The 25,065-nt window shown below is 40.6% G+C and overlaps 1 protein-coding gene across 16 annotated transcripts in view; it reads right to left on the bottom strand.

Moving 5' to 3' along the window:
• The window catches only part of GRIP1 (glutamate receptor interacting protein 1), a 319,763-nt gene that overhangs the window by 150,520 nt on the left and 144,178 nt on the right, over window positions 1-25,065 (bottom strand). The window contains exon 1 of one of the 16 annotated variants that reach the window (XM_068669272.1): window positions 2,518-2,749. The exons of the other annotated variants lie outside the window; for them this stretch is intronic. Within the exon in view, the coding sequence (XP_068525373.1) occupies window positions 2,518-2,572 (55 nt within the window). The 5' untranslated portion in view covers window positions 2,573-2,749. Of the gene's footprint in view, window positions 1-2,517; window positions 2,750-25,065 lie in introns of those variants that run through there. 16 annotated transcript variants of the gene reach the window in all.

Below are 25,065 nucleotides of genomic sequence, written 5' to 3'. Positions count from 1 at the left end.
TTTTTAAATGAGGAATTGAGCGTGTGGAGCAACCCAAGGAGACACAACTCTGCCTTTTGCTTTGAAAGGTTAAGATGAAGCACAGGAAGAGGGGAGCGTAATTGTTGTAAAACACAATATTGCCTGAACGTCTTCCTGCTGGGAAGAGTTGCTTTTGGAGAACCTCCAGCTGCCCAGATGAGACATTTCAGTTTACATCCTTATCTGAAAGAGCAAGAAATGAAGTTGCAAGCTTACTTTGTCAAGACAGGCATGAAAAATGGCATGTGCAATAAATGAAAGCAAAGATTTCCGCTTTGTGATGTACAATTAATTGCATGTATAACATTTATTAAAAACACAAGGCACTAATCAAGTGTCTTACTTATTTCTTTCCTATTTCTTTTCAATGTGGCAGGTCTTGAAAGATAATAAAGAATTGATTTGGGGCAGCTGCACTAAGGTAGAGGATTAGTGTACAAGAAAAGACATTAGCAGAGGCAGGCTGGGGGAAAGTACTGAGGGAAAACAATAAAGCATGGAGCAAACCCTACGACTAAGAGGCAAGGGGCTCTCCCATCTGACACAGGCTACAGGCAAGAAAATTTTCTCCACGCCAATAATATGAAAGTCCACCAGTGTCCTCTAATATCCCAGTTACATTGAGCAGTCTGTGGCTGGTGCCTGAGATGCAAAAGCCAAGGCCCAGGAACACCCAGGAGTTCCCCAGAAGAACAAAGGTTGCACTCAAAATGGTGAACACTCAGGAGGCTGCCAATTAGGACAGCAACCCAAATCTGTCGTGAATGAAGCTTACAGAAGAATATACGCACATCTCAAGGTTGTTTGGGGTATTTATGGGCAGTTAATAGTAAGACAAGCGTAAGACAAACTTCTCTAATGCAAAATTATAAAAATAGCATCACGCCAGTTCCTACTGGAAGAAGCAGAAGGAGCGAGGAGTCTCAAAGGAAGTTAAGATCATTTCAAAGGGAAAAACCACCAGCTTGAGTTCTGCTGGATGATGGAAGTGTGAAAGAATTAAGATGGCTATGATGTATAAGAATATTGATTATTCTAGGGGAAACCGTATCTAAGTGGAACAACAACTCTCATCAGCAATGGAGTAAATTAGTGTCCAAATCTGTCTTATGAAGACATCAGAACACAAAAAGGTTCCGCTACACAAACCAGGAAAAGAAAAAATGCTTACATCCAGCTTGATAAATGTATAATAAAGCTACCAAAATAGAAACATTCTTAACGTATGAGGAAAAAGAGACATTACCCAGCACAGATTTGAAAGAGAAGCAAATCTACAGGGGAAGGGATGCTTAATAAATATTTGATTTCGTATGTTCTCAATGTGTCCCTATACAGCAATCTAAAGAACAGGAAAATGCATTATACAAGTTTGATTACAATATTTTTTCTCTTTTCCCATGACTGACCTCATTGTATTAGCATCCTACTCTTTCATGCTTCTCCAAAATAAAATACTAATTGATTTTGAGCTCTATTGATTAATACTCACGGATTTCTGATTTTTCAAGCTAGGCTGATACAGTTTCCTTTACATATGGATGTGTTTACAGCTGCACAGGAATGCCCATTAACTGTGTCACAGCACCTAAGCTAAAAACCAGAAGCTTCTGATTTGCACACACATAATGCTACTACAATGTAGGAAGTTTACACAGGCACACACATGCAAAGCCCAAACCCCCAAATAAAACCTTTTTACACAGAGAAGGGGAAAAAAAAAAAACAAATAAATCAGATATATCTAAGTTATTTTAAACCCTAAAATACTTTCATTTCTGAAGACTGAAGGTGTCTTATCCAGCCAGGTTTTCACACAGCTGCTTTAACAATCATCCAGGACTCCCAGGAAGATTCAAGGAGTATTTTAAAGTTGTGAGTGCTAAAACTGGAGACCACAAAGATTTACAGTAACAGAAAACACACGCTACTCTACCGGGGAAATTAACTTCACAAGTGTGACCTGCTGGTGCAGCCCAGAAAAAAAAAAAAAAAGCCACACGCTGCTATCTGTACCTCATCTCATACAACATTTTTGGCTCTGGGATCTAAAGCATGCATAGAAATAGCTTGTGAAAGGCATTCAGTAACAGAAAGTCACCCTGTATATAGGTCCTGAATATCACTGCCAGTTGTTTGTAGTAAGACAGAGCATGCACTAACCCATTAGAGACTCCTCTGAGAGGTCTGCAGAAATACAGAACAATTACATCCCACAATAACTTTAGCACTTAAGAAAAAAAATCCTTCTTTAGCAATTAAAACAAACTGAGGAAAAAAAAAGAGAGAAAACATGAACCTATTTGGCTAACAAGCACAGCATGGGACGTGTAAGGATTTTAGCTGCAAGAGCCCCCAACCCTCTCCGTATCCCGAGTTCTTTGTTATCTGACAGTAAATTGTAAGGCTGGTCGTATTGAAAAGTAAAAGCATCGGGCTGTGCTTCGGGAAGGCTGCTCCAGGGATGCCAAATGAATAAGAAGGAAAACACGTTACCTTTCGCAAGTCTCCTCAGAATTTGACAGCGGCATTTGAAAGAGACAGCTATCATTCTTGCTCGCTGCCTTCCCTGGCAAGGCGCACGCGGGGCTCTGCTCTGCCGAATGCAGCAGCAGCAGCAGCATACGAATTCCTTGCGCACATGCCAGGAGAAAGGTAGCCCCAGCGGGGAGTGACAAAGCTTAATTCCTCCTGGCTGATGCAGAGATCAGCTCCGTGTCAGCCGGCGCGGCTGTGCCACTCGCTGCGACCGCTGCCACCACCTGCGTGGCGAGCTTGGCGGCTCACAAAGCAGGATTTCTTTAAAAGCCACAAAGCAGCCCGCCGCACAAAACGGCGGGGGCCCTTGAGCAATCCCTCGCATCCCCTTGCCACGGACAGAGCCATGGTTTCTGTGCCACAGGAAGGGCCCCACGTTTCAGCAGAGGTGGCGATTTTTGCCTGTTTCCTCCTATCTTTCATTTCCCTCACCATTGCCTTGGAATAAATAGGGCACAAGCCCTAGAAATCCTAGTTCTGGGGGAGAAGGAGCCTATTGAACATGAAAACGTTCTAATCAAAGCACAATGAAGCTTTAATCTCACAGATACATAGGGGAGAGGAAAAGAAAAATCCTGATTTTATCAGCAGAAAAGCTTTTTGACAATCACAGACAAGTATATTAGAGCAGTTGAAGCAAAGACCACAGGGGGAGGGAGAGAGCAGAGGGAAAGTGATAGATTGGTGTGTGGGGGCAGGACCGCCAAGCATTTGATCACACCAAAATAAATAAAATGATGCTACATGGAAAGCACACCGTGAATCAGGACTTCCCTGCTTGCTAGAGAACAGACCAGCTTTTAGTGCATCTTAAAATTTACTTCATAATTAATTGCACCAAACATGGCACCATTTGTAACGTGTTGAAGGATTTCTTCAGCCCACCAGAAGTTTTACACTCTGATGTCTATCCAGACAGCAAATTAACCCGCCTTTAACAATTCATTCAGGAAATAATGAAGTGAAACGCACTGCTTAAGCGAGAGCTCCATCCCATCCTTACGCAGCCAAAAATTGCCTCCCAGACAAAACTCCTCATTGATACTAAAACCAAGCAAACAAACAAAAATAAACTGTATAAAATTCATCAAGTCAGATTTATGCATAAAACCCACGTGCCGTATCAGATAATCTCCTTTAAAACAACAGACAATTATTTCTTTGTCAAGACTTCTGCTTCACGTGGGTGATGTACCTAACACCGTGTTCATATATTCTCTGTCCCATTCACTTGCCTCCATCCCAAAATTGGTTAGCTTATCTTCTGACATCCTTTATCTACCACCCTCTTTAATCTGGTGTTAGGGCGAACATTTTCTACCATCAGCTGCTGAAAGCCAGAAGCTAGGGACTGCCTTGTACATGGAGCAGCTTCTTTCTCCCCGCCTAGGCTGTGCTGCATCAGCAGCTCTGCTCTTAACATTCTCCAACAAACTATTACAGTAATTGTTTTCCTTATTTTTGTTTTATTGGTTACAGCAGCCGCCGTATTTCAAAGGCAAAGGTGAAACACTCAATCAGCACAATTGCGATTGCCCAGACAGGCCCAGTGAAAATTGATTTTATTTCATTGTCATTAAAACCAGATAGAGGTAATCAAGTTATCAGTTCTCCAACCTCGTTATCGCTTCTGGTGGTGCCCATTGTGGCAAACAGCTTCCACAGCTGTTTGACAGGTGCACCTGCAGCTGGCTTTGTAACCACAGCCCCTCTGGGAAGGGATGAACCAGGGTAGAAGGTGGAGGATCATGCCAGTATAATTGCGAGGTTCAGGAAGCACATAGGAGACCTTGGACTGTCCCACAGGAAGGGGGAAAGGAGTTGCACATTCTTGTCCTTCCCATAAAGATGAAGCCGAGAAAAGAGGTCACTGTCTACCAATGCACTTTTGGAGAGAAATTTTGTAATGATCCCTTCTTGTCACCTCCTGCTCAGGTAACAGGACTTGAAATGAATAATACCAATATCACCCAGTTTCCTTTCTTCTTCTCCTGTGCTAAAACTGATAGAACAAGTCTATGACTTCAGCATGCGGCCTCTCTCACATCTCGTTCAGAAACTGCTCTGAACTTGTTGCTCCCTTTCTGTGGACCAGATTCTCTATCACTCTCTTTTCACCTGCCAGGTGCCTGTCCTTGATCCCATAAACATTGTCACACACAGATCAACCTGTTTAAACGACTCCCTTTATCTCTAGAGTAACCAGAAGACACCACAAGATACTTGAGCTGCCCTGATGTTTGTTCTTTGACTTTTCCCAGTCAGCACAGCCAAGGAAGACAGCGTGAAGTGCGGCATCAGCACTGCCTACATCAGGCAGGCAGATCTCCACTCCCACCTCTTTGGCGTAACCTTGCAGTCACCTGGAGCCTGGGGAGCCTGGGGTGCTCCTCCTGCCCTTTGGAAGGTGTTTGTAGTGAGTAGCTCTCGGCTTGAACATCCACTTTTGTCTTTTTTTGTCCTTCAGAGCGTGATTTTGACATCCTTGAGGATTCCTGCTGTGCAGAGAGTGGCAAGAGGTTGCATCTATGCCTTGAGAAGGAAATTGCTCACTGCCTGCCTTTGTGACTTGGTGCCATGACCTACACTGGTTCAGCCCCCTTTTGCCTCAGAGGAGGCAAAACCAGGCGCATTCATACAGCTGGGAGGTTGTGACAGAGGAGAAAAATCAACCCTTTGTGTGAAGACATGCTGAGCTCCAATCCTATCATGTAAAATTGTATAAAACTGTAAAAACAACACAGAAATTGTGACACATATGGCAAAAACACCTGCAGACCTGGTCAAGTAAGGCTTCACTAACAGAGAAAAGATGTGGTCCTTGATCCAAAAAGCTTATTATACCATTTACAACTACTTCTGGATTACTGATGCATGTTAAATAGCCTCTGAAGCACCGCAATAGCCATTTGCAACCAAGTCAATATGATTATTTTTGCTTATGCTTCTTTAGACAATTTTTCTGTCCTTACCAGAAGAGGTCATGTGCAGATGTGAGTTTCTCAAGATTTCATAAGACGAAGATTTTGTACTGCAAGTACAACACTGACTGTAATGATATATTGTATTTGCTGCAGTTTTTGTCCTATTTTCTGTAGTTCAAGAAAAGCAATACAGTTATTGGGAAAAAAAATATTTACTCATGATGCACGTGGTTTTACCACCTTCTTGCAGGATGGGATCATCGGGATTGCCAGAAGTGTTCTTTCCCAAAGTCCTGATTCTGAAATTACTTTAAGTACACCTCAGGTATTCTTAATTGTACATATTTTTTTTTAACACATCACGGATTTTGTTGAACTTTCCAAATGTCAGCCATCACTTTCTGAGATATCTGCATTCAGTTCTGCAGATGGCCTCTGGTCTGGAGGTGGAAAAACAAGGAAGGAAGTAAAAAAAAAAACACACATAGGGGGTGAAGAGTAGGTAATGGAACATAAGGAGATCCAAAACCTTTGGACGTAGTGAAAATATACATTCTATACAGCAGGGGTTAAATAAAGACTTTACTAATTATATTTCTTCCTTATTTATTAAAGAGCTATACAATTTACTAATATTTTTCTCAGGGCTTACCTGCAAAAACATCTTTTTTCTCTTCGCTCCGTTTGGACGGCAGCATGAATTTTTATCACTTTTATTGCTGCACTCATTCTTTTCTTTAGCAGACTGTAAGGTTATTTATAAACTCTTAGATATATATTATACACAAATGTTTTCTCAACTGAATTTATATTCCCAAGTACTCAGCAGAAGGTCAATAGATGAAAGAAGCTTATTTCTGTGTGATAAGGCAGGCACTATAATGTCTGTGTTCTATTTAACAACATTTTCTGGGTAAGGTATGCCAGTTGCATCCCTCCCTGTCCTTTTACTTTACAGGGAATTTGTCCCTGTGAGCTTTCGTAATTGTTTTGGTGTGTTGCATGCTCATATTTTTCTTCATGGGTTCACCCCTCTGAAGCACAATGCTGATGGAGTACCACACATGGTCAAAGCCACGTACACTGAAAACCCACGCCTTTAAGAAAGCCACTGCAGGGCGTTCAATGAAGACAAGGATGTACTCAAACTACAGCCTCAATAGAACATTAGGACAACCACAAAGACGTACAGATATCAAATGTTTTATGTGTCAGGAAGGAACAATGATATCTAGCAGATCCATCTGGATAAGGAAGTTGAAATGAAATATTTCGAACTGTGAATTCATGAAGGTTTTGTACAATGAAATATCTTGTTCCATCATTTTAAAAGATTCCACTGGCATCTATCACATTATTCAAATTAAAAGTCAGATTTTTATGCAAAAAGAGAATTAATTTAGTTCTGAAAATAACAAATGACCAGATGGATGCTTCTGTTTTGAAAACTCAAACATTTCCACTAGTGTATTTTATACATTCTTATATCAATCATGAGCTAGCAACAAAATAAAGAATCTCAATCTTAGCAAAACAAAATTTGAACATTTTTCATCCCACAGATGAGAGATGTATTCCCATGCAGCAGCAGACTCAGTCAATCAAGCATTTTGCAATGGATGCTGTTTTATTACAAAGACTCCTCTTCTTCGCCACAGAGTGAGGGAATAAAAAGTACAGAACAATAAAGCATCCTGTGGTTCGCCAATGCTCAGATTATCAACAGACAACTTGTCGGCTTCACATAATTTGGAGGGTATTTCAAATTTACATATTTATTAAATCAACTACAGCAGTTATCTTCTATCTGTATCAGTTATCTTCTATCCGCCTTTGCAACACTGTTGGACAATTTCCCCCAAAACACTGCAGCAGAAGGTCTCACAGATCATTAAAAGTAGTGAGAGGTGTGCAGGCTTCAGAGGATCATTGCTGGAGAACATTTCTTGCAAAAGGTGCAGCATGTTGGAAAGTCTGGAGATAAGTGTGCTGAAAGTGGTAACAAATGATGCAAAAAGATCTATTAAAGATCTGAGTTAAGGCCAAAAGTGCTCTAGCACTGTATAAATATGGTAGTTTGGTTGCCCATGAACAGATTCATAAATAATAATAATAATAAAATAATAATAATAATAATTATTATTATTCAGGGGGTTCTGGATAGAAAAGTCTTAGTTCATCTGCTCCAGGCAATGTTAACCTTTTTGGATCAGCAGGTATTAAACATCTGGTGGTAAAATCAGCAAATATTTCTGGGATGGTTTTCTACTGAACTGTTTTATCATACAGTTAAATAATAATGATTTAATTGATTTCCTAAGAAAAATCTGATTTAATGACATTTTATAAAATGCGTAATTTAGTATAAAGGAAACAAAACATGTATGTTTTCTATATGAAAATAACTCTCCAGTACACACTACCCTCTAGCGTAGCATAAGGAACAGCATTCCCTACGTTATCCTTCACAGTAATCCCATGCCAGAGCTTCACAAAAAAAGCTTTATTTTACCAGTCCATGTGAATCTCTGGCAAAAATTAAAGCTGTCCTTCTCAGTAAAGCTATGTTGATACAACAAGGTTGAGAGATGTCTTGGAATGGAGACATTGTCCTCAAAAGACCTTTGAGATATGTAGCACAATTCTGACTCTTCATTCCTAGCTTCCTTTCTGCTGCAGGCAAAATAGGCTGTTCAGCTTTTCTCAGGCTCTCCTAGCTGAAAATCGTTGTTTAAAAATAATTAGGGACTTTAGAGAATCATAAAATATGAAGATACTGCGTGTACTAGAAAAATGAGAAACTTTTAATAGCACAAGTACGTCGCAGTCGCTCAAAGGTAATTTCCAGCATACCCACAAACTAGTTGAGATTTAATTCAGAAAGAAGTCTTTTCAATAACCCATAGCTTGTGAGCCGTTTCAGATATAGCTCCCTTTCTAGTATGTACACATGTCAATATACTCTTCCTCTGAATTGTTTTATGATGAGGGAAAAGAGTGCTTTCTTTGGAAGTATTACAAAAAATCTGTCCTTGTACCTTCTGAACTGATAATTAGCGAAGAACCCATCATTTTAAAAAATATAATGAAATAAACCAAGAATGATCTGTGCACCCTCCGAGCAAAAGAATTATGGAAAGGAATAGGTGTCACAAGCTGCAGTGCCCTTTCCAGGATGCTTACAGATCTCAGGGAGAGGAACAGCAAATAACGACCCTGTCCAATGAGCACAACCAACCCAGCATGGGCTCCTGCCAGCACCAAGCATATAATTACAGTCTCCGGGATTTAATGTAATCTCAAACCTAAAGGATGACTCTCTTACAAGCAGTTTCACATGCTGCAGTACATGGTTAAAGACTCTTGTAATTACAGTTTCTATAAGGCTTTGTACTTTGTAGAGGCTTTTTCAATTAGTCAAAAGGCTGACCTTCCTATTGCTACATCGTTTTTTAACAAAGCGCAGTTAAGCATTTCCTCAAAATTACCATATTAGAAGCAGTGACACGCTCTTACACTTAGTAGAAAACAGCTGTTTTTATTCTAATTTAAAAACAAAGAAAGATTGTGATTCCACTGAAAACACTTGAACAAAAGTGGAATAATTACACCCCTCTCTAGCTATACTGCTTTGTTTCCGTATTTTTATCAACCTATTTAGCAGCTGTGAAATTGGAATATCACACTAGAAAATAAAACGTGTATTTGGAGGGATGAGACCAGAATATAACACGAGGTCGTTTAACCTACTGCAGGAGATTTTTAGGAATTAACTCAGAAAGTTATCATGGGCAAGCCTTTCTGTTCAAGATACCATCAGAAAGGGTGACAATGAAAGATTGCAGCTCTGGAGATGCAGCACAGAGAAGAGATGGCACAAGCAGAATTTCCACTGACAATGTCCTGTGGCCTCCAAGTCACAGCAGCCTTTGCAGGATGGAGGGAAGAGCTGATTCACTGGTACAACTGCATTCTTACCTGTGTGCAAGCTGCAAGAAGACGTAGTAGCAGCTGCTTTTCCAGCTGAGAGTGGGTTTGCATACTGAAATTAGGCCACATACCCGATGTTTGCCTGTGGAGTGAGCAACAAAGAGCCAGCCAGCTGGCACTGACCACTGCACTTTCCCAAGCCACATCAAATGCCACCATATTTCATCTGAGCAGCAGTTTTGGTGTGCCTGAAAATCAAAGATAATGAAAAATATCGAAAAATTGATCCGATATAAAGGACAGGGGAAAAAAAACAATGAGGAAAAGGAAGAAAAAAAAAAAAAAAGTAAGAAAAAGGATTTCAGTTTGAAAAATTGGTGCTGACTCTTCTGATTAGAACATGCTTGTTGGATAGGGCTGTTACCTCACTAGCACATTCACATTTTAGTCATTTTGCAGGACATTTTCCTGCAAAGTGAGAAGAAAGCCCTTCTATGCCTCCCTGGTTCCTCTGCAGCAAGTAAACCCTCTGCTGTCCTCAGGTCCTCCCTCACTATTGCCCCTTTTTAGTGCTGTGCTGTGGCTGTTGGCATTTTGCAAGGTTGGTGCCACATTCAGTAATGCCAGTAACCTACAGACTGCTGTGGACTCTGTTTCTGTTGCATGGTGATCTGTGACTCCGTGGCCAAGTGATCTCCTCTGGCTTTGTGTTCTGATGAAAAATATGTTATGAAAACATGGCTTTAACAGGCCTTAAATGGGAAGCCTAAAATGCACACCAGGTCTTTGGCATCTTCTGAAACCATGGACCTAATTGAGAAGGCTCATTCCTCACATTGCTATGCAAACTCATTTAGGTTTGGAGTCTCGGGAAGAGTGCCATATTGTTGTACATCAGCATAACACCGAATATGGCCAGCATCACCGACACTTTTGTACAGTCTTTCAATCCCAAGTCTTTGATTTAGGTGGCTCCTGATTTTTAAAATGGAACTAATGTGTAATTAAGACATCTTGGATCACCAGCTGAACTGTAACATTTTTAAAGGATTTTAAACCTCTGGCCTACAATCAGAAATCAAGAAATAACAACTGAGATCTACAGAGACTGGTGTTGTGTTTCACTGCAGACACCTACATCATGCCAGGGACTGCTGCACCACACAGCACAGCACACTTTGAATTTATTAGCCTAGCTCAAGGCTCAGAAATAAAGTGAGTTAGTCTAAACAAATTCTGTGTTGCTACGACCAGACTCTGTCTGGCAGCCAAATAAGAGCTGGCTTGGTTATCTCCCAATACTGCACACTGTAAAAGGACCAGTGTGTGTTACTAAACGCTTTTATCATCATTGTTTAGTGAAAAGTCACACAGCTTAATCCGTACGTCTGCTGGGACCTGGCTCATCCAAACCAACTTAAGCATCCAAATACAAGGCCTAAGAACAAGGAACACAGATCCCAGCTGCAGTACCAGGGAGCCTATCCTGGAATCTGATGACTCCAAATGACTGAGCAGACTGTTAAAGATAAGTAAATGAATGGCAACTGTGAGAGTGGCCTTAATGCAATCATTGCATATTTAACTGGGGGAAGACTGAGTACCTTTATAGACAAGATCACTACCTGCCTTACATAAGAAAGCCCATACTGGAAGCCAATATTCAACTCCAGCACCTACACTGGGATTTTATTTGGTTTGGATGTTCAGCCTGCTTGCTTTCTAAGGGCCAAAAAACAGTCAGGGCACACAGGAGAGTACCAAGAGTGGTCTGAGCAATAAAAATTCCTTGTGTAGTGAAAGACTTAGCAAGCATAATATCTTATCCAAAGAGTTTAGACTGTGACTTGATTACACAGCATGTAAGAGCTGTCACAGGAAGGACGTGTTGAGTGCTCAAGAGCTTCTCCATCAAATACAAGGGAGGGGAATAGAAGCAGCACTCAAAGCCAGTAAAATTCGAACTAATCACAACCTTCTCACAGGGAGGTTGACTAACAGATAAAACTATCAAAATGGTTCCCCTCGGAGGCGCTGCCTGCCTGCCTGCCTGCCTTTCTGGAATACCCATCTTAGCAAAACATCAGTTACTGGACTTGATGAAACAGGATCAAATGACAGGATGGATGCTGCATCCTCCTTACATGGGCAGTAACCAAACATCCTACATGCCTTTTCTTGCCTTAGAAAGTATATGAAGCAAAATATGATATTGGGATGGCCTTCTGCTGTCTGTATCTACTTTAAACCTCTTGCTTTAAACAAAAGACGTGGACAACATTGAAAAATGGATTCAAGAGTCTTCTGGCTATTTTCATCCTTAAAATACTCATCATTTTTGCACAACTATGAAAACTATACAAATAAAATGTTATTAAAATATAAGTCATGGTTTATCAAATGTATTATTACTATTCATATACATCTGTCTGAATTTAAGAAGAGATTGGACTGTGCACTTAGTCACATGGTCTGAACTTTTTGGGTAGACCTGTGCGGTGTCAAGAGTTGGACTTGATGATCCTTAAGGGTCCCTTCCAACTCAGGATATTCTATGATTCTATGATATATATTTCCAATTTAAATTCCTAATACATTAGAAAAACTGTCCTATTATGTCTGCGTTCTCAAAACGCAGACATTTCAAGGGCAGACAAACCGTTTTGTGTATCCACCCCCAGCCCCACATATCCTGTCCCTTTTGCTGTGAATCAAGAGCTGGGATCCACAGCAACAAAGGCCAAAAATGTATGCGCAGAGTAGCACAAAGCATGTTATTTATGTCAGGAAAAGAGAACATCTATAACGTGCACGACTGAAAATAAATTATCATCATGTTTTGCTATCAGGAAACAGTTAGCAAAACAAATGAAGGCAAGGTTTCTAGACAAGGGGTTGAAGTATTTGTAACGTAAGTCTCAAAAGTGAAAGGTTGATAACCTCAAGCTTGCTTTAGTGCCATTCCTCCATGGATCATCAGTGCTTTAGTGGTGCCCCACTGCAATTTATCACATTTTTAATAGCTCCTTCTAAAATACTCTTCAAAAAGTTTGAAGCCTGGCCAGATAACATTAACACTTAAAAGTCTGTATAGACGCTTACCAGCTTTTGTCTTTTTTTTTTTTTTTTGGTCAGAGTAGAGCAAAATCTTTGGAGATTGTAATCTCCAAAGGCACACATGATATTATATACAATAAGGATCAGCAGCAAACTGGGGGCAGCTAAATACAGATGCAAAACAATGTGAAAAAATAACATTACAAAACTAAAATGTGCTGTTCACCAAAAAAATATAAACAAACCTTTTGTCACTTTAAAAGACAACTCAAAAAAAAAAAAAAAGTAAAAAGAGTGTCTTCCTATAAAGAACACGTCCTTCCTGGATTACTGCAAGCTTATCACTCGTAAACTATCAATTAGTAGTAACAAATCCTTGTTACTTGCACATATGTTTTCAAAGCACAAACAAAGCCCACTGGAATTTGTGACAAGCTGAGGAAGGCCACGGCCTGCACCAGCCCGGAGGCACCTCAAGCCATGGGCCTGTGATTGGGAGGCCACCCCACACCTCTGTCACCACAGCGCTGCTCTGAAGGCCACAGCTCCCATCCCCCTGGTCAGACACATGGCATTCTTCACTTTGAGGATATTTCCATACATCTCTGTGAAAATTTCATAGTAACTGATTCTATTCTCCCCTTATTTTCCACACTGCTCTGCAATAAGTTTGGCCTTTCAAAACTTTCCTTAAAATTTGTCGCCTCCCTCCATAGAGCTGGGAGTAGAAGAGCAGGGCTCTTCTCCTAATTATCAATTGGATACAGATATGCAGCACACACAAATTTTAATCTTTTCTCATAGCCCAGGCCTGAAATCCATCTTCTGCTTTTTACTGAACCCTTTCTGTTTGCTCATGTATTTCAAGAAGGGAAGCAGCCGTGATTTACTTTAACTGCCTCAGGGCAGTCCAAAAGGCCTGCACGTAGGGGCAGTTACTTCTCTGTGCCTTTGACATGCCATTTCTTGGTATAGCATCAGTAAGTCCTTTGCAAGTGTCACTGCTATTACTATAGAGCAAGTTTTACTGCTGTTTGCCCACACTTGCTAGTCCCTCTATGCAACACTGCTTTCCCAGCTTACTATTCACATTATATCATCATATTTTGGATTGTTTCCCCATAGATGCATTAACTTGCCAAGTCATACGATATTCTTCTGCATACTATATATTTCTGGCTGTTTTAAAGACTGAACACACCTCCACTCTATGTAAGTCTCCTTATCTAATTTCATCTGTTAATTTTATTAGCAGTCAGCGAGGTTGTTAAATCGCTACTGCATTTATTACCCTTGAGCTGATGCCTGAGGGTGTTCTCAACCAACTCATTTTGAGGTATTTTCTTTTTGTTATATTGCGAGTGTTTTAAATTCACCAAATACCAAGAAAGACCCACAACCATACCACAGTATTGCATCAACTACTAGTATTTCTTCTATTAACTCAGTATTATTTTCCAAACTGTGGCAGAATTTATTATTTACAAATCTATACTGCCTATTAACTATGGCTTCATTATCTTCAAAACCTGAAATCCCTCCCCTTTATTACTTATTCAGTAGTTACTTCATTACAGAATTTTTATAGAAACCAGCACTAAATTAAAGACAAGACAGCAGCCAAATCGATTTCTCTCTTTTTTTCTCCCCACTTCTTAAGTGAACAGACTGACATATTGCATGGCACAAATTTATCTTTCCGCTCAAATTTAAGGTCAAACCCTATCTGCACCTACAGACACCAGAGAACAGCATGGTCACACTCAAAGACAGAAAGTTGGCAATACCGTAAGCTTGAATTTCTTTGTATTTGTTCACGTGTCATGGCCTTTATGAAAACCAGCTTGCAGAGAAATCGCTGTAAAGTATTTGCCTTTTTTTTTTTTTTCCCAATGTACATTTAAGTCTGCATCACACCAGCTGCTGCACTTCAGCAAGGAAATAAACTTGGTGCCACAAAGGGAAGGCTGTGTACGGATTCTCTCTGTGAACTTAGTTGGAAAGAGCTACATAAACTTAATTGATCAAAAGGGAGTCACAAAAGGATGAAATATTTTGCAGAGGCATATGCTAATGGTACTGCACCAACGTCCAAGACCTGCCGCCTTACAGGAAGGCTCCATAAAACTGTTGAGGTGATGGAAACGCTCCCGAGCCGCTGCTTGGAATTCAGAAACGGGATGGCAACGGTGCCATTTATTTATTTATTTTCAAAATACGGCCAGGAGAGAGGGGCCTCAGCATTTTTAACAGGAAATTAGAAAGCTAGCCGATATAAATTCACCACCTATCATAGCTTTAACAGCCCAAGCTCCCTCCCCGCCTCTCCCCAGTCCAGACCTCTCAGCTGCATCTGAATGCTCAGAGTGCTTCTAATGGATAAAAATGGAAACAAATGTATGCAACAAATCACAGAGTGTGCCTCTGCCAGCTCCCCCCTTCTGATTCATCGTACCCAGATCTCCGTACTGCTGCTACACATTAAAATCAATGTTCTGCCTCTTCATTATTGTCATTATTTCTCTTTCACTTCAGAAGTTTCCTTTCCTTGAGACTGCTGCCTGACCAGCTTGTCAGGACATATTTAAATCAATATTTTGTGCGTATGCGCGTGTGTGCCGTGCATCTGGATGCCATCTCATTACCATCTGAATCCCTATTATTTCTGTTGGGGCACAAAAACACAGGGGTACAAATCAAGTCAAATGACAGAAGATTACAGCCATCTATCTCTATCATTTAAAAATCTGAAGGAACTGCAGATTTCGCCATCAGCTCATTTCACACCTGATAAGAAGACCTAAATAAAGATTGAATGCAGCACTTTCCATGATGCATGAAAACGCAATGCAGCTCAAGCAGAAGGCATTAAAGATTCATCCTATCCTTGGCCAGAATCGAGACTCAAGCTGCTCGTGTCAACATCGCCTACTGCACCTGCGGCTCGCCTCCCAGGTCAAGGAGGAAAACCCCTAAAGGCACGGGCTTTTAATAGGTAATTCAGACATGTAGAGGTGGTTGAGCGGCAGAGTTGCTCTTTGGGAGGGAGAAGACCCACTGCCAGCAAATGCGACCGAGGCAGCCCACGCTCACCGAGCGGCCGCTGTCACTGGCCCAGCATCGTGACATTCATCAAGTTCAGACACACAACGCTAACATAGTTCAAAGAAATACCATGTAAAAACATTTAAATAGCCTCTCTCTCCTTGCTTTCATTTGGATATGAAGAGCCTCCACCGAAAGGAAACACCTTCCTGAAGTTATGTCCTAATGCAGATCCTAACCCACTGCACGCACGTCCATAGCAAGATGCTACAGCCTTGAATTTCTTTTAATTAGAAACACAGCACTCTGCTGAAAGAGGTGTTTCATTTATGGCAATTTATGTCTCACAGAAATTAAACTGAGCCTACAGCTTAGTGACATCATTTTCACACAAGCCTTCAATGAAGATTCTAAATTTCCTCCAAAATAAGTGTAAAAAGTAAAAATAATATTAATCTACATATATGTACTTACCCACACACGGAGGCAGCACATTTTCCACAAACGTGCTCACTACAGGCTGTGCATTTTAAATGTGTGAATTTACAAAAAGCTGATGACCCAAAGACACTTTGCCACTTTTTTGGGGTCTCCAAATGGCGCACATCTACAGCCTTTTGCCAGGCAAGCAGTGCTGCTCTTCCCACTGACTGCTCTCCCTGGCCTCTTCCTGCATCTATTTTAAGGCGACAAATTTGGGATTTGCCTGCATGTGAGGTGCAGATTAATCTTTTCCTTGCCTTTTGCAGAAAGATGAAGCAGATATCAGAAGAACTGCTTGGAACGCTGAAATGTTGAATTTGCTACCACAAGATGCTACCACCAAAAGCTGAGAGGAGAACTAAGCAACATTCATAAAGTTTGTAGTACTTTGTTTATATTCATTTCACCTGTTTTTTCTCAGTTCCTATCAGTTACTCTGATAAACACACTCTTAAACCTCAACTGTAAAATACAATCCCCTAAAAATAAAGCATCTGGACCCTCTATCAACATTGAACATTTAATTACTTTTTGTTTGTTTGTTTTAAAAATAAAGCCTGGCAACAAACCTTACACTTACTGTACCCCTTTAAGATCCGAGCAGAGGTAAACTCAAGTTCCTTTTTCCACTTACTTTTATAGGAACTACCGGCCCTGCTCTTTGACACAACATCTGGAAGCCTGTATGAATAAACATATTCACTGACATTTTCCCTTAAAAGGGCTGAGTTTACAAACTAAAGCTGTAATGTAGTAGGCTTCAGCACGGAGATGGTCAGAAGCACAACAGATGTCTCACAAAGAACTTGTACTTAAGACTTGTGATATTCCCAAGTTATAATGACAAGAAAGACCTGGGGGGCATCTGGAAAGGTGCCTTTAAAACAGAGGGAACCCCTTCCCACAGAACTCCCAGACTACAGAGCAGAAAAGGATTCAAATGGCTTTAAAGCGATTCCACGTGCTTCTGTTCTGAGAAAGAGGAATTTAGGCCTGGGCAGCAGCCACTGGCACCCAGCAGGCTGCCCTAGGAAACCCATCCCCAGCGAGCTACCAGAGCAGGACCTCAGCACCCTGCTAAGACTGCCATGGTGCTCCACACTGCACCCTGACACCTCCAAAAGCCGCTCAGATGCATCCGTCATCCCATCCACGACCTCGAGATCTCCTCAGCTGGATTCAGGACTCAAGGCCCCCGTTTTCTGTTGTAGCTCTGTTAGATGAAGAGGAGCTGGAAGAGGGGTAAGACCACACTGAAATGCCTGGAGCTCAACCCTGCAGAGAGCTGCAAACCAGAAGAACATCCAGTCACTCTGAGCAGAAACAGAGACAGAAGAGAAAAAGGTACAGATAATTTTAAAGACCAGATTCTTCCCAGCGCCATTAATATTCAGTTTATTCCACATGAAACATTTGTTTCAAGGGACTGAATTGCTCAGAAGATTGACTTTGATTTTGGGAGGCTTTCATTCGTAAGCTGTCAGTTTGGATCCAGCTGAGGGAGGTACTGATGGATGGTTTCTAATATCTAGGAGTTGCTTAGTGGTGTATGACAAATGACACAGCAGGCGCACCAGTGAGTTACACAGTGAGTCAGCAGTCCTTTCCCAGAAGGTTCAATACTAATTAAGAGGCAACTCTACTCCTTTGTGTAAGGCCACTTGAAAACTTATGCCCGAGCACCAGAAACAAATCACAGCTGAACTAAACACCTTCAGCTTCAGCGTGGAAATAAATAACAGCCGTACAGTTATAACATGGCGCATCCTTCAGTACACCTGTTACATGTTTTTACTGGAGCAGTACATTTAGTAGAGTTATTTGATGCCTCGCTAACAAAAAGCCACTTTTTGTTAGCTCAAAGATACTGTCAGTTTGGAAACGTTTGCCTTTCATTTAAAACAGCACTTTGGTGGACAGGCTCCTTCTCAAGTCCATCAATCCAAACCTGCTAAGTGCAGCTGGGCGCTACGCAGGACCGAGGATGAGTGCAGGGCTGTGTGGGTGTGCTTTGCATCGTCTCCTGTCCCCCCGGACCAGATCCTTCAGGCTGCAAGCAGGCCCCGTTTTTGGCCCTGGAAGCCAGCTCTGCCATTAGTGATGGATTTGAATGATGGTTTGTATCACATCCTTTCCTCTCCATTTACTGTCATGCTGAGACAAACAAGCTCATTTCTGTTACATTCAACAGAGAGAGACTGCCAAAACAGAAAAGGGATTTTTCTCTCCCTTCAATTTCTGACTTGCACTGGCTGCATGGTGAGGGATGAACCAGAACGACAGATCCTCACAATTCATCCTCAGCCTCTCAGGGAAAGCATTCACCTCTTTTTAGTCCACGCCACCTCTGTCCCAGCCCCAGCCTTTCAGTGCTTAAAGCACTGCAAAATCCTGCCTTGGGGCCACCAGTTTCTGATCCTTGTTTTTTACCGAATGTAAAAGGACTCATGTGTAACTTGTGCTGTGCATTTACCAGCACAAAGAAAATTGCATTTCAGAGATGGGACAGATATCTAATTACAAGGAAATGAGTTACAGCAAAATGGCAGTAAGAACTCGTGTAGTAAAAGACAGCCTCAATTAAAAGTTACAATAATAGTGCAAGGAAAGCTACAATATGATGCACATTAATAGCCTGCTCAAAACTCAACCCAGCCGCATTAGACGCAGGAAGTCATTTTCTGGAAAAGCTAATGAATCATTTTGTTAACAAGAAAAGGTCTTGCTGTTGATCTATGTGATCTAACTATTAGAATTAAGCAGACAACCCATATTATATACACTCCACAAAAGCCTACAGTGTTTTTATGTTTGCTCTGTTTTTAAAACTGCTTTGAAATACTATGAAAAGGTTAGGTTTTGTTTTGATGTGATATTTTGTCTGCTTCTTTGTTTATGTTTTAATTTTGTTATTTTCCTTCCATTCGTAGAATCATTAAGGTTGGAAAAGACCTCCAAGATCAGCTGGTCGAACCGACCCCCTGCCACCAATATTACCCAATAAACCATGTCCCTAAGCACCATGTCCAACCTCTCCTTGAACACCCCCAGGGCACCTGCCTGGGCAACTCACTCTTTGCATAATATTAAAGCATGTGTCTGATATGGGTGACAAAATGTACAACTTCCTTCCTTCCGTCCTTCCTTCCGTCCTTCCTTCCTTCCTCCCTCAGTGCTTGTGAACCATGTGGTTCGTTCAGGAGTGGGGAGAACATGTAAGTTAAGTCAGTAATGAACCAGCTTAAAAAAAAGAAAGAAAGAAGAGAGAAAAGAGAGGCAGCCACAAAACAAGCCTGATGAGAAGCTCAAACACTAAAAAAACGCCATTGAGTGAAATTAAAAGTAGCTGTTGTAAATTTTTCTGTATGAAAAAAATAGGTCTCCTACTACTTTTAAAACTTGGCCAAAAAGAAATATTTTTTCTAAAAATTATTAAGGAAAGCATACATTTTTCAGGCATTTATGCCATGTCTCTATTGGAGAGGTCTAACAGTTCATCTCTCAGGAGAAACAAGTTCAGTGGATTGTTAAATTTGTCACCATATAAATCCTTTTCACAGCATTTTTTCCAACTTGGCTTTCAAGGTTAAGAGCTGTTTCCCATACTTCTCTGCTAGACTAGATTATTAAACAAGCGCCATAAAAGAAGGCAACAGTGAGCCTGCTGCAAATGCCTGGCAGTGCACATGCTTCCTTCTCTCCATGCAGGGTGCAAAAGGCAAGCTTTCAGGGAAGTCAGCTCCATTTTACTTCATTCAACACAAAACATTTTGGGGGAGCATCTACTTATTTTAAGTCTAGTCAGGTTCTTAAAACTGGTCCTGTCTGAGTATCATTTGGATGTTGCTTAAACAAAGCTCTCCAGCTCCATAGTCAAGCCTCTCTCAGTTTCAGGTTGTTGAAGGAACACCAGAGGAAAACGCATCTGGATGTTTCTGCACTGAGAGCTTACTGGAAAGCCAATACTGAAACCCCAAGATCAGTCCATGTTTGAAAAATGAAACGGAGAAGTCTGGAAATGTTTCAAATCTCTGAGTGTGAACCAGCTTTTGAAACCACCTCAGCGTTGGCTCTGTCATCACCAACACAGGCACCCTTCTCTTCCCGCAGACTCGTTCCACCTGCACAGAATGATTCCTTACACTCACTTGACAGCCTGCAACAGGGTCATGCCTTAGCTCCCCTGACCCAGGATACTACATGCCCTGAGATAACACCACTGGATTCAGAGGGATATGTTCGGTCAGAGCCAGAGCAGTGACTGGAAGACAAACCGAGTGATGAACATATGGATGAACAATTACTTAAAGACAAACAGGAAACAATTTGTGATAAAACATAATGAAGACTGTTTTATTTATTCCAAATGAAGCATTTGTGTTTTTTTTTAAAAACAAGACAATTTGTTCCCAGATATCACAGGAAAACAAAACAAAACAAAACAAAAAAAAACACACAAAAAAAAACAAACAAAAAAAAAACCAAGAGACTAAGTGTAAAAAGTCACAAATGTGGAACAACTGCAACCTTTCAGCCCTAAAAAGGGTGGTTCTCCCTTGATTAGAAGGTGGAGAGGAAGTGATCCCACCTGGTAGCTTACAGCCAGATTTGTCCAGCAGATGGAGAGCAATGATCGTCCTCCACTGTTCATGCCTTCACAGGCCTGAGCAGACTACCAAATACAGCAGCAACAGCAAGGACATACTTCTGCCCTAAATACCATAACCCATTGTACTGCCTTACCTATCGCAGTACCCAGACAGGTCACTGCAAGTGGCAGAACTACAAGCATTCGAGACTTGTAAAACAGTTACTGATAATGGTCGCCCAGTAAGACCACATATATTAGCAAGGAGAAGAAAATCGGTGTGAATGCTGATACCTAGGAGTTCGGCATCAGGGCTTGCTGTGACAATGCTCTTTCAAAGACCAGGACCTGCACGATTATTATTATTATCATCATCATCATCATCATCATTTTTTAATAGAGATCTTTGGGAGGTTTAAAAAAAATCTGTGAATAGAAATCAATAAGAAAGAAAACTGATTATTTTGCTTTATCCCTATATTTACAAAATTACAGAAAAATACTGAAAAGTCTTCTTGCTTGCTGTATCTGCAACAAGGTGATAATTGTCCAACCTCTGTTCCCCCCTTTTTAAGAAAATGGGGAGAAATGTGATAACAGTGATATATTTTTTAACTTTTTCATCCATGACCATAAAACCGTAGAATATTCTTTAGGATCAGAAAATACATCTCTTCAGAATATGAAAAAGATGAGATTGTGTGTACAGGTAACAGAGCACGTCCATCAGGACCCACAGGTGAGTCCAAATGCTGCACGCTGCGGGATTCCCCCCTGCATCGCTGTGAAGCCCAAATCGGTGTTCGTCCACTCCCTCTACTGGCAAGAGCTGGTGTTTTCCTACTCAAAAAACTTTCACGATCTATACAACTTTTGACTAAACCTACAAAGCAGACTCAGTCTTTTTAGGCCACTTCAAAGGACGAGGGGAAAAAAAAAGACATAAAAGCTGTAAATTCACTGAGGCATGCACACTCCACAAGGCAACAAGGAACATGAACACCACCAGACAAAACCTTCCCCACTAATTGTGAAAGGCTGCTCTGCACTGCGTGTCTGCCACCGAGGTACATTAGAAACTAAGAAGTTTCCTAACAAATTCCAGATAAGCCCAGAATATGTATCCGTTACTCATTTTAATTGTAGTTTGCACATTAATGTTCACAGAAGTGAAACTGAGCTCTATTTGCTTTTTTGCTCCATATGAACTTTCAGATTTCATTATTAAAGCCGGCCTTAAAATAAATAATGTAAGATTCATGAAATAGTACATTGAGTTTCATTTAAAATATTTATGGAGCTCTCTCAAAAGAAAATCATTACTTGCATTTTCCTCTGAAATTTGAGAGAGGAGAGTTACGCATGAGTGAGCTCGGAGCTGCTGCAGTGCCGGTAGCATCTGCCTGCCCTTCCTCACCCTGCCTGAACGAGGGGTGGAAGGGCCCAGCCCAGCTGGGAGATGTGACCAACCCGCCTCATTTCAGGCTATTATTGTCACAGAGACAGGCCCATTACTTACTCTGTCTTCATTTTTTAACAAAAAAATCCTTACAGCCTGCCTCTCAGTTCGAACCTTTCAGCTCTTCAAAAGACTGCAGTCTCTCTACGCTTCAAACAAGGTGAGAACAAGGTAGGCCAGAGAAGATGTTGGGACACATGGGAAGGTAATTCTGGGCAATGCCTTCTCACAGAGAAGTGTTCCCATAAGCACAACCAGTAAGCCAGATTTCCAAAAACACTTCATCGTGGAGGTCAAGACTTGAAATAGCTCACCAAATGAAGGCATTGCAAAGGACCTTAAATGGTCCTTTGCTTCTTCCTAACTGGCTGCATGGGTTGGTTTCACTGTAGGATGGCCAACACCCACATCTGGAAATGCATAGCATAGCTGAGACCTGGTGACCCCAAATGCTTTGGCTATCTGGTGTCACCAGCAGAACACCATGTCTAGAAGCAGACCCCATCAGGGGCACAAATCCCTACCAGACAGGTGTTGGCCAGGGAGCCTGACTACAACTATAAAGCTATGGGTGCACCCCAGTGCTGCAGGAGCAAACCCACAATTAACTCTTCAAAAATTAAGATGAAACCACAGAGCTCCTTTTCCCATCTTCAGAGCAGCTCTGGACTTCTAAGATATACTAAGTGGCAGGCCTAGGTCTCTGTATCCTTCTGGTTCTTGAACACATAGTGATATATTTTATTTTTGGAGGGAGAATGGAAAATTACTTTTTCAAATAAAAACTGACCCTTAATTATAGGAGTCTGGGAGCTGGACCCTTCCACAGAATTTTACAAGACTTTGCATCTTAGAAGATAATTGTGAAGTACCAACAGAGGTACACAGGAGTACGGTCATTAAGTTGATAAAGGAATAGAAACATTGTATGGCTATTTTCAGTAAGATGTTTTACAACTATTTGCAGTGTTTCACAAAATATCTTCCTAAAGCATTTATTTTATATGCTGAAGCACATACGTGGTAGACACAATCACACAACCCTCTAGTGTGATGATAATCACACAATGAATAACCAGCTTTGCATTAGCTATAAGGAACATGATATAAACAAACACCCAAACATTCATCTGTATGCTTGGTGATCTGCTGACACAGATCTGCACACACAGTAAAAACTGTTTTCATCTGTGAATATTGCCAACTTATTCAAATTATGAGCCTGATTCTACAAACCCTATTTCAATAATCATAAATTGGCTGATACTCTTGCCCAACTAAAACTTTTGCAAATCATTCATAGTCTTATGCTAAATACAAAATTGTAATAAAAATCATTGTAGTTTCACCAAATATGGTACGTCTGGTCCCTTGATTTTGGTAAAATGGGAATCTGAGATTAGGCTTTAAATATATATATATAAAGAGAGAAAGAGGGAAAAAAAAAAAAGTATTTTTTTCTTTATATTTCCACAGAATCACTTCTTGTCCTTCCAAACAATTAGAGGGAAAAACATAATGTGTTTTTTTTGTTGTTGTTTTTTTTTTTTTTTTTTCTGGTTTATTACTTTAGTTCTAGAAATGCATACTTAATTTTTTATTGAAATGCTCTGAACTCTGAATGTTTCTTCAAGAAGGCATTTATATAAACAAAACAAAACAAAACAGAAAAGAACGGGATTTTATAAATCTATTACCCCAGAAGGCATTAAAGCATTATATAGGAAATAAAAAGAGGAAGTGCTAGAATGCTGATTGTTCAGGCAAACATGGCACATCCTGATCAATAACAGTTTCCACTGGCACAGTCCTGCTTTATTGAGAGAAAGGGAATATTGGCTACAATGCTGAGGACATTTTCATTTTTCATTTTTTTTCAGAAAGTACAATGGGCTTTTTAATTTCTATACAGAGAGATGCTACAGGTGGGTAAGGAGATCTCTCATTCATCATAGCAAAAAGGTGGTACTTTTCCCAGAAAACTGTAATATTTCATTACAGCCTTAGCAAAAGTGTAAAAACACAGAACATCTTAAAAGCAGGGTTTTCTTAACATATTGCAAAGAAGCTTGTATAGCAGGACAGAATTCCAAAGCTACACCACGGCAACACCAGCAAGCTTTGCAGTGGTTTATCTTCAGTGCTGAAGATACAGAGGAGCAAAGCACATTTCTTAAATTCTGTAGGCAGAGGGCAGCATGCTCCAGTCATCAGCACTGCGTCGATGCTGTGTGCAGTTTTAATTAAAATCTCACTCTCACTAAGAGAACATCTTTGTGTAATGGTGACTTTTAAACCTGACGATACTTAGTCATTTAAAAAGGAAGCTGACTACTTCTATGTTTATGATTTCAAAAACGTGTTCCATTACAGATGGCATCACTGTGTAGCATAAAAGAAATTAGGATGTGGTCCTAGTAAATGTTAATCTTCTCAAGTCAATAAAAACTCTGCACCAAAATGTCACAGCAGCTTTGCAGAAGGAACACATAGGAATGATGAAAACCAGAGTGTGGGGAAAACAGAACATGCATTATAAATGACAACTTGTCTCGTCTAGCTCAGTCATCTTTTAAATCCAAGAAATATATTGCCAAAATGATTCATATTTGTGGAACTGAAAAAGTCTGAAGAATTTAATCTTGAGCATCTTTTATTTAAATTGACTCTATACGGCTGTCTGCAAGAATTCGACATTTACACAGAATGATAATGCATATTAGGCAGTAATTACCATGGACTTTTCTTTAATTATAACTGATAACGCATATAAATCCTATGTTCCTAATTGAAGAACGTAATTAAGTCTGAATAGTTTAGGGGGAAAGAGAAGAGACACAAACATTGATTTTAAAATCAGGAGAATGGCGCCCTACACCAAAATTCCCTTCTCCTTTCTGCTTGTGTCAAAGAGTGAAAGAAATCTATCCACTCTAATGGAAAAGAAATTATTAACCCTGCTTTGCCCTTTGATTAACAATACGAAGTGATTTCTCACATAGCTTTATCCAGGATTTGAA

This window comes from Anas acuta, chromosome 1, assembly GCF_963932015.1.
Source record: "Anas acuta chromosome 1, bAnaAcu1.1, whole genome shotgun sequence".
In the NCBI taxonomy this organism is placed as follows: Eukaryota; Metazoa; Chordata; class Aves; order Anseriformes; family Anatidae; genus Anas; species Anas acuta.
This window is presented reverse-complemented; position numbering and strand designations above follow the sequence as displayed.